We start from the raw sequence: 10,229 nt of genomic DNA, 5'->3' as shown, positions 1-10,229 counted from the left end.
ATTATTGTAAAATAGGTTCACTAATGTTTAGTTTCTGTGTCTTTCAGATTTGACAGTTTCATAGTAATTAACTTGACACTGACTGAACACATCATGTTATATGGTGAGAGGTATATGGTATGCAGATGCTTTAAAAGTGCACATAGTACAGAAGTGTCATCATCAAACTGTACTATCAAAAAATAGTAATAATGTACTAATAATGAATTCAGTTTTACAGTTTTACTGCAATAATTTGTGAGACATATTTTAGTGTTGTAGCTGCTCGAGTAACTCATAATTTGAACCGAATGATCATACAATTAAACTAATCATGTTCAAATCTGAATCTGGACAAAAAACAGAAAACTACAGCTGTCAAATAAATATCAGCCTAGTTGAGTAAAAGTACAATATTTCCCTTTGTAATGTAGTGGAGTAGAAGTAGAAGAAGGCATGAAATACACAAACAAACAAAAAAGTATACTTGAGTAAACGCACACTGCTCTCCGTGTGCAATGTGCAAATCATTGAAATAATAAAAAAAACAAGATGCACCGCTTTATTAAGCAGGTCTTTTTTTTTTTTGTCGTTTAGCGCCCCCGTGTGGGAGAAATGAGTAAATGTTATTCTCCTCTCCTCCATTCTCCTCATGGCTTCATGTCCCTGTCTCCTCCACTTGGATTCAATTTTCTTTCGAAAGAGAGAAAAATGTAAAAAAAAAAAAAAAAAAAAAAAAAAAAAAGATTATTTTCATATATTCTGTATATTTATATAAGAGTTTTGCACAGTGACACACATGAGCGAAAGAGGGTCAAAAAGGGTCCCGTGCGGTGTGAAGCGGGACCGCCCCGTCCGGTCCGCGTCTGTCCCGCAGCAGTCCAGCCCCCCTTATCTGAGGGAGGGGACGGCTGACTGAACACCAGTTTTTCCTACGTTGTCATGTTTCACAAGGAGTCGAGAAGCTCCGAGACCGTCCGTCTGACTCCATCGCTCCATGGATACACCCAAATTGTTGTTTTCTCCTTCTACCAACTTTTTCGGCAATTTCGCTAAATGTTTTTTTTTTTTTTTAAACCCAGTATCGTTTCTATGGGGGATCATCTTCTTTTGTAGCATTTCTCCTTACTAAATCCCACTTGGTCTGACAAGATGCAGCTCCGAAACGTCCTTGACGTCAATGTTGTGGACGTGCAGAAGAGAAGGAACCCGTCCAAACACTATGTAAGATGTCTCTTCTTTCTTTTGTCCCTGCTATCATGTTGTTCATGTACCTTATAGCTTCACAAATGTAACATTGGGTTTTCAAAGTACAAACCATGTGTTAAAAGTTTATCCAGAACCTCTATGGATAACAACAACGATTTGAATATCCTAACAACAACTGGAATGACATGCCTTGAACTTTTAACAGACACCCAATGTGTCCAGAGGATAAAATCACTATCCCTTTGTCAATCTTCTGAGTCATCATCTGGTGCCACCTTGAGGATTGCATTGGAGTCAAATGTAACGGATGTTTGACGTGGGACCTGACTTCTGGTTTAGTGCCATCGACAGGTCAAAAGTTCAATTTGTATTAAATTGTTTCGGTTTATGTTGCTTCAATGACACAACACTTCGCAACAACTCTAAATAGCAACTGAATTCGTGTGAATGTACTCATCCCCCTTTGCAGTCTAATTTAAAGGAAGAGAAGAGTCTTTGGGGAAATATCATAAGTGCTCCCTTAAGTGGTTGGAGGGATGTGTTTGACTGACAGCAGCTCGCAGGCTGAGCCCTGACAGGGATAAGAGACAAAGTAGGCACATTTTGTCTGCAGCTTACAAGCCAGCATTGGTATTTAAGAGTAAGAGCCAGATATGTTCTTTACATGCCGTTTAATGTGCAGCAGCTGACCAGCTAATTTACTAACATGGCCTGCAAACTGACATTAGCAGTGCTCTTTTCCCCTGTGACTGTTTGGTCGCTGTAATCTGCAGGACAAGACGTGTTCATGTTTGTAAGATAGATAACCACGAGATCAGGAAAATGTATCGAGGTTGTTGTTCAAAGACTGCGGCCCTCAAATGTGTTGTGTAGCAGATTTCTGTCAGTTAGTGTGACCATCTGTCTATGATTGAACGGTGTTGATACTTCTTTATCCAACTATGGTTTGAGTAATAACCTTCAGGGGAGCCAATAAGTCTTCAGGTCCTCCAAGACATTAGTATTTCTCAATAAGTGAAACACACTGGATTCAGTTGAATTCAATGCAATACCAGATTTTCTGTGTAATAAAACATTAAACAGTGGAAGCAGCTTGTCTCCTTTCAATACATCGTTGCTACCGCTATTCCTTTAACTATATTTGGAGTTGTTTATCGTAACACAACAGTGTCTTATCCGGCCTCAGTAAGTTTAGCCTATTAGTCAATCCTTTCCATGCATTTCCATTGCACTTTATTCTGTTGAAACAAGGCCTTAGTCCTAACCAGCCTTTTCTCAATGTAGAGACTGGATTTTCACAAATGATCTGAGTGGGACTGAGAAGATAAAAGCTTCTCACAGCCATAGTGAGGCTACATTTAAGTACCTTATCATAAAGTGAGGATACATTTAAACAACATACCGCATAGTGAAGATACATTTTAATAACTTACTAAACAAGAGCTCCTCGCAGTCTCGTATTTATTCTTATCAAAATATCTTCTCGCCCTCAACCTGCACCAGCTCACACACACAAACACACGCATACTCAAACACAGACAGATATCGCAAGCCAGTAGTATAACATTTTATATAGATATTCAAGCATATAACCAGCAAAGACAAAGTAAGTGGTAAGTAATGCAAGTTCTTTCTGAAACTACTTAATACATTGATTGATCATTGGTTATGCATTATCATATAAAATATATTCCACACTAGATACAACTAGACACTCATTAAATCAATACAGACAGTTATACAAGACAAGTACACTGTTCAGAAAATCACACCACAGTAGACAGAGAACTAAAGGTACTCTTGCAAATGAATGCAATTATAGCAGGCTCAGTGGGGAAACAATGATTTTGGTTTGTGAATGTTCTAAAAGGATAACTCAGGACAAGTGATACACGGCAGATATAAATGCTGTAGCAAGGAAGTAGTCAAAATGTAACGCAGAACAATACCCGCTGTAATCAAAACACTTACAGATCATTCATTTGGCAACAGTTATGTATAAATGTCATACACAAAACAGACTCCCCCACACTCCACATGAATACAATGTCAATCAAAACAGTCCACACCCTTTCTCATCATATAATTAAGAAGGTAATGTATGCCTGCATGCAGGAAAACACATCAACATACAGAAGTAACAACATTTTTCTTCACCACCTGAAAGCTACAGTTCTTTTCCTCTTGAGCCATTTGTTTGCGGTATCACATTTCAGGTTCGGGTCAGTCACCTTTTTCCACATAAAATACATGTTAGCTGAAAAGAATCCGTGTACCAGTAGCTTTTCTTTAAAATAGCAAGGGTCATATTTATCTATTCTGCTGGAGGGAATGTTCCATCCTAGTGGCTCCACTCCAATATGGGAAGCAGGTCTTAGTCCTGCTTTGGCCAGACACATCCCCATGTAAGCATCATCAATAGGAACAAGATCAATGGACTTGGACATCTCGTATATGACCAAAGCTGTGTGGACAGACATGATGAAGCCCCCACCACTACAGTAGGGAGGGAAGTAGTCTGACTTGTACATATTAACTGAAACAAAATACTTACTCTGTACATTTCTGACTGGAGGTGAATTGACCATCAGATAGCCAATGAAGAGGTGCTTGCTTCCATCACTATATTTTAACCCTTTGATATACTCTACCATGTTGTTTGTGTTGGCAAAGATGTCATCATCACCATTCAGCAGGAAGCCAGCTTGACGACAGTTTCTTTCAAACCATTCAAGGAAGAGTATCTGCTTCAGGGTGAGATTGTAGAATGAGTCCTTAAAGTCCCATTGAAGGATGTCATTGTGCTCACGTTTCTCCAGTTCGAGGAGTTTGTTCAGTCTCTCTCCCTCAAAACCAGCCTGCGCAGTTCCAACGATGAAGATCCTTCGAATCTGCACACCATTTTCTAACCTCTCTTCAGCCCATGTTTTGCGCAGAACCTCTCGGCGGTCGTAGTTAGAAGGGGAGCTTTTAATGACCAACAGAAAGAGTATGGCTGCAGATTCATTACCCCGAACACATTTGTCAGGAATGTCGAGTAGCATGGGGAAATGGCGACAGTGTTGGTAGTAGAGAAAGTCTTGAAAGTTAACAGTTAAATTGTTGAAGTCTGAGCTGTTGGCAACACTCTGATTTATTTGACATTTTGGCCAGGAGATTACCATGGAGTTGTTTCTGGCTGGTGCCTTCGTTCGACCGTTATCGTTTTTTCTATCTTGTACATGAATGGTTTTGTGGTGAAGCAAATCTTTATGGAGATAAACAGCCACCAGAAAAGTTACCAACAGCAACCAAATATATACTCGGGATTTTCTCTTTCTTGAAGCTCTGCCAAAGGAAAAATCACAAAGAATACTTTAGTGCTTTAACAGAAAAATCATGTGAAATAGTGCTTTTTAAACATAGACAGAGTCGTATGGGCTATTTCTGTGTGAATATATATTTGAATTCAAATTGACCTAAATTGTTACTGACTTGAGTAATCAAATCCAATGAGCCACAAGACACGTCTCACTGGGACTGCAAAAATCTATTAGTCCATCAGGTACAATTGGATTAATTAACCTGAGAGGTGGGATCAATTATTTATTGAATTCAAAATTGACCTAAATTGTTTCATATTCAGACATCTTGCTCCCTGTGTGCTCTCACTGTATGTCTAATAAAGGATTATCTTATTTTATTTTATATAGGCCAGGCGGCCTCTCTGACAGGCTGCTTGGTGGAGTGTTGAGGTAAGATCCATTTACAACTGTAAATATTGGATAACACTTGTTTTGGCAGTGCTTTTGACATTCCTTGTTGCCACCCTCCGTTGCACTTTCGAAATCAATCTGCCCGACTTTGATAAATTCTAGTTACGGCTTTTTAAGTATGCATTGAGAAAGCAAAAGAGCTTTACCCAAACAAAGGTCTATCCGAAGACTGTATATCCATATGACCCATATCTTATTTGCTGAGAAAGGACAGTATGATTTCATGGTAAACTAACAGGTTAAGGTGGATACAGTTTATTAGGGGCCTAAAGTGATTACTTTCTCATTATGATCAGCGCTAACGTCATCTGAATTTGCATGTACACTTAAATCATCCATTCGCACCCCTAAAATCCTTCAACTTTCCAACCCCCTTTTTAAACGATTTATTGAATTGATGTATGTTTTCCATAACAATTTACTTTAATGATTAGAGAGCATACGTAAAAGAAGCAGCATGCACTTGTGCTGCTTCGCATGCATGTTACTGTGACAGTAAGAAAAAAAAACGATCTACCCACATGCTGTAAAATCAAACAGACGCTTTGGTTCTCTAAAAAAACATTCCTTTTTCAGAAAACATCAGAAAAACAAGGATTTTCAACAATTTTGACTTTCAAAATACATTGTAACCATTTAAGATGCCCTGGTGGACACCTGGAATGTTCTTTTTGATAGGAAGAATTAAATTAAAGAAATCTGCAATATATATCCAGTCAAGCTATTAAATGTTAAAATACTTAAACTGATTTAAATATATGTTAAATTTAGTTTTGACTAGCACAATCTCAGTTGTAGATTTAAAATCAGATACAGTTTCTTCTAAAAAGTAAATACAGAGAGGTGTGTAGTTTGATTAAATGTTCAAAAGGGATTGTTATACACACAGAGACTCACAAGGTGAAAACAAGATTGTTGTCGCAGACAGTACAAATAGAGGCTACATCATTTATATAATTCATTTTTATTATATTTAATATACATACCTTTTTTGTTTCTAACAAATTTAGATTCACAGAAACACTAAATACACAATTAAAACAACTTTAATTCAACGATACATACCTGAACATATTGGTAGATGAGTGTGAGCGTATGGTGAGTATCCCTTTGATAGTCAGTAATCTGACTATGCAGGTCGCTAGGGTTATGTATTTGATGAGGAAGTGACCGCTAACTGAAACCTGAGAACCTGTTGGTAGGGTTACATATTTGGAGAAATGTCAAAGTAAAAAAAATTTATTTATTTTTAATGCTGCTGCCTAAATCTTGTTTTCACTTTGAGTCTGTTTGTATAACACACACACAGACTTCACAAGGTGAAAACAAGACAATAATCTTGTTTTCACCTTGTGTGAACCTTGTTTTCACCTTGTGAAAAATGTTCAATCTTGTTTTCACCTTGTGAGTCATGTGTTGTGTGATAACACACACAGACTCAAGGTGAAAACAAGACAACAATCTTGTTTTCACCTTGTGTTAACCTTGTTAACCTTGTTTTCACGCTATTTCTGTGTGAATATATATTTGAATTCAAAATTAAAATCAGATACAGTTTCTTCTAAAAAGTAAATACAGAGAGGTGTGTAGTTTGATTAAATGTTCAATCTTGTTTTCACCTTGTTCACCTGAACCTTGTGTGAACCTTGTTTTCACAAGGTGAAAAATATTTGCAGTGAACATGACCACACACTCACAGATAGTTATCTTATTCATTGTTGTCAGTTTCAAGCCATTTCACATGATTTAGATGCCAAGAGAGATTGTGTTTTTTAGAATAACAACCTCACAGCTGGCTATGGCCATGCTGTTCACAAGCAATCAAATTAATACAATTTGCTCAAATACTGGCAGGGACAATTCTGTGCCCTCAAAATATTCGTAGGGACATGTCCCTACTGTCCATATGCAAACTCTTTTGATTAAATCCAGATGAGCCAGCACATACTGTCCATGTGTACCCATTTGCATGTACTTGATTTGAATCTGCTATAAAGAATGTAATCATCTTCCGTGAAACTATACAGTCCCTGACAAAAGTCTTGTCACTTATCCATTTTGTAGAAACAACAGCTTATAACCTGACTTTTAATTTATCCATTGGTTTTAGAAATGGCTCATATGAAAGCTAAAACCCTCCCAAATTATGTTTAATATACTAAAATAAATTTGCTTCACTGAAGAAAGATTGATCATTTAATGAACACAGAAAGGTCAGATTTTGGTAAGACAAAAGTTTTGTCGCCTACAGAGAGTAATGTGAAAATTGAACAAATAATTTACTTCAAATACAAAAATATGTTGCATAACATCAGTGAATTAAGTAGTGGTGCTGTGAGATCCATATTTAATATCTTGTATGACTTCCATGAGCTTGAAGGACTGCATCCATGCGGTTCGACAATGATTCATACAATTTATTGATGAAGTCATCAGGAATAGCAAAGAAAGCAGTCTTACATGCCTCCCAGAGTTCATCAAGATTCTTTGGTTTCGTCTTCCATGCTTCCTCTTTCATTCTACCCCAGACATGCTCAATACAACATCAGGAGGATTCGCCCCTTCCTCACTGAGGAGACGGCGCAGGTGCTCATCCAGGCTCTGGTCATCTCCCGCCTGGACACTGCAACTCACTACTTGCCGGAGCCCCGGCGTCGGCCATCAGACCCTGGAGCTTGTCCAGAAAGCTGCAGCACGTCTGGTGTTCAATCGCCCCAAGTTCTCTCACACAACTTCCCTTCTCCGTTCTCTACACTGGCTCCCTGTAAGAGCTCGCATCCAGTTTAAGACTCTGGTGCTAGCCTACAGGGCAGTGAAAGGAACAGCTCCTTCCTATCTCCAGGCCATGGTCATGCCCTACACCCCTGCCCGACCACTTCGCTCTGCTGCCTTGGGCGTTGGTTGCCCCAATCGACTCAGAGGTCCCTGCGGCCGATCCACCCGGTCACAGCTTTTTTCTGTCCTGGCCCCTCAGTGGTGGAATGAACTCCCCACTGACGTCAGGACAGCAGAGTCACTGCCCATCTTTAGGCGCAGGCTGAAAACTCACCTCTTCAAGAAGTACTACCCTGAGCCTTCCTCGTAGCACTTATTGCACTCGTATTAGTTGTTGCACTTACTGTATTTGTATCAGTTCGCTGCACTTATTGAATTTGTATTTGTTTACTGCACTTATCCTATTCGTAGTAGTTTGTAGCACTTACTATATTCGGATTAGTCTGTTGCAATTATTGTTTTCGTAGTAACTTGCCTCTGCAATATACTTTTGCTCTGGCTTATGCTTTAAGATGCTTGTTTAAGAAAGGAGATGCACTTATGACTTCTGGTGACTAGTAGTTCTCTTGAATACCTATGTTGAATACAAGATCCTGTAAGTCGCTTTGGATAAAATAGCGTCTGCTAAATGACTGTAATGTAATGTAATGTAAATGTAATGATGTTCATGTCTGGTGACTGGGCTGGCCAGTCCTGGAGCACCTTGATCTTCTTCGCCTTGAGGAACTTTGATGTAGAGATGGAAGTATGTGATGGAGCACCATCCTGCTGCAAAATTTGACCCCTTGTATGGTTGGGAATGTAAGAGGTAGCTAATACTTCTTGATATTTTAGGCTATTGATATTGCCTTCCACCCTGCAAATCTCTCGCACACCCCCATACTGGATGTAACCCCAGACCATGATTTTCCCGCCACCAAACTTAACTGTTTTCTGGGTGAATCTCGGATCCATGCGGGCTCCAGTAGGTCTCCTGCAATATTTGCGGCGGCTGTGATGTAATTCAACCGAAGATTCATCTGAGAAATCCACCTTCTGCCACTTTTCCAGTGTCCATCCTTTTAGCAGGCTATGGGCCTTGGCAAATGCCACACGTTTTTTAATTGCCTTTTGTTTAGTGCTGGTTTCTGGGCACTGATTCGACCATGGAGGCCATTTCGAGACAGAATTCTACAAACTGTCCTGGTTGACACGGGGACTTGAGGTGACAAGGCCTGGTGGAGCTCTGCTGCAGTGGAAAAGGGGCTGGCCTTGGATTTTCGAGCCAACAAACTGTCCTCCCGAGCAGTTGTCTTGCGGGGTCTGCCGGACCTGGGCTTGTCAAAAACATCTCCAGTCTCTTCAAATCTTTTTCTTATTCGTTGTACTTGACGCTGAGACACATTGAAGGTGTCAGCCACCTCAGCAGTGGATCTGGTCTTCAGCCTCTTGATAATCAACGCTTTGGTCTCAGGGTGAATCTTAGGCATGTTGTCAGAGGTCAAGTTGCAGTTGATGTGAAGGTCTGGTGTGCTGGGGTTCTTTTTATACACACCCACTAATTGATTGATCAATTATTGATCACAGGTGAGGCTGTAATCTATTCATTGATTGTCAGTTTGCAACCACAAGGATTTAGATGCCAAGATGACAGCAAGGCGATTGCAATGACAGAGAAATTTTAATGTCTTTGCAAACAATTTTGTGCTTTCAAAATCAGTGGGCTTTACCAAGCTGTGAATTAGAATGCTTTTCAGATTTGGCATCCAAATGACATTATTTCAATAAGCTGTCCATTGAAATTACCCATTTCATTGTAAAAAAAAGCACTTGAATTACAAATATAAAGAATTAAGGTCAACTTGTACCCAAGCGAAAGACTTTTGTCAGGGACTGTATAGTATCAGTATTTTTGGTTGCAAACATCCCAATCAATTTGTTACAGTGTTGCACGGTTCATTGTTCTTTAAGGTGTATCTTGACCTCACACACCCTCACTTTGAGCCATGCTGTTGCCTGAATTTAGAGCGTTTGGTCATCCTGTCTGTATCTAATTAGTGAGCTGCTGGAGAACTCGTTCTGCCTAGCTGCACACTCTTTCTGTAATGAACTGTGTGCTGCCTTGAAACTGCATTTCAAACTAGTAACTGATGTCGTTGTAGATTGCCACCATATATGTAAATGCTGCTTTTGTAAACATTCTGTGCTATGCGCTTAAATGGAAATGCAGAGTTCAGAGTGCACAACTGTTTGTGGGCCCTTTGTTGTTGAGGCAAATAGAGAATTTATTTTTGGAAAAAATTCTGTCAACAATGTTCTGTTCTCTTAATGACTAATGTCTGCCGAGAAAATAATAATACTCATTTCATCCTCTGTATGAGTAAACACTTCCTCACATCTTAAGGGTTGTAACGGTATGATATTTATATTTTCAAGGTAACATAACCATCTAATGGAATTATATTCTTCTTGTTATTATTATTATTATTATTATTACTATCAGTTAAAATAATCCTGAAAGAACATAACAAT

The 10,229-nt window shown here is 39.1% G+C and overlaps 2 protein-coding genes across 2 annotated transcripts in view; one reads left to right on the top strand and one right to left on the bottom strand.

Annotated features, from left to right (window-relative positions):
• Positions 1–1,122: 1,122 nt before the first annotated feature.
• LOC129092054 (SH3 and PX domain-containing protein 2A-like) overlaps positions 1,123–10,229 on the top strand; it is a 51,488-nt gene continuing 42,381 nt past the window's right edge. The window contains exon 1 of the mRNA XM_054599824.1: positions 1,123–1,203. Within this exon, the coding sequence (XP_054455799.1) occupies positions 1,132–1,203 (72 nt within the window). The 5' untranslated portion in view covers positions 1,123–1,131. The remainder of the gene's footprint in view (positions 1,204–10,229) is intronic.
• LOC129092171 (N-acetyllactosaminide beta-1,3-N-acetylglucosaminyltransferase 3-like) lies at positions 3,342–9,187 on the bottom strand. Its single transcript, XM_054599997.1, has 2 exons — positions 8,826–9,187; positions 3,342–4,515 (listed from the first exon to the last, which is right to left on the bottom strand). The coding sequence occupies exons 1-2, from the start codon at positions 9,185–9,187 to the stop codon at positions 3,342–3,344; spliced, it is 1,536 nt and encodes a 511-aa protein (XP_054455972.1).

The sequence above is a fragment of the Anoplopoma fimbria genome, chromosome 6 (genome assembly GCF_027596085.1).
Source record: "Anoplopoma fimbria isolate UVic2021 breed Golden Eagle Sablefish chromosome 6, Afim_UVic_2022, whole genome shotgun sequence".
In the NCBI taxonomy this organism is placed as follows: Eukaryota; Metazoa; Chordata; class Actinopteri; order Perciformes; family Anoplopomatidae; genus Anoplopoma; species Anoplopoma fimbria.
This window is presented reverse-complemented; position numbering and strand designations above follow the sequence as displayed.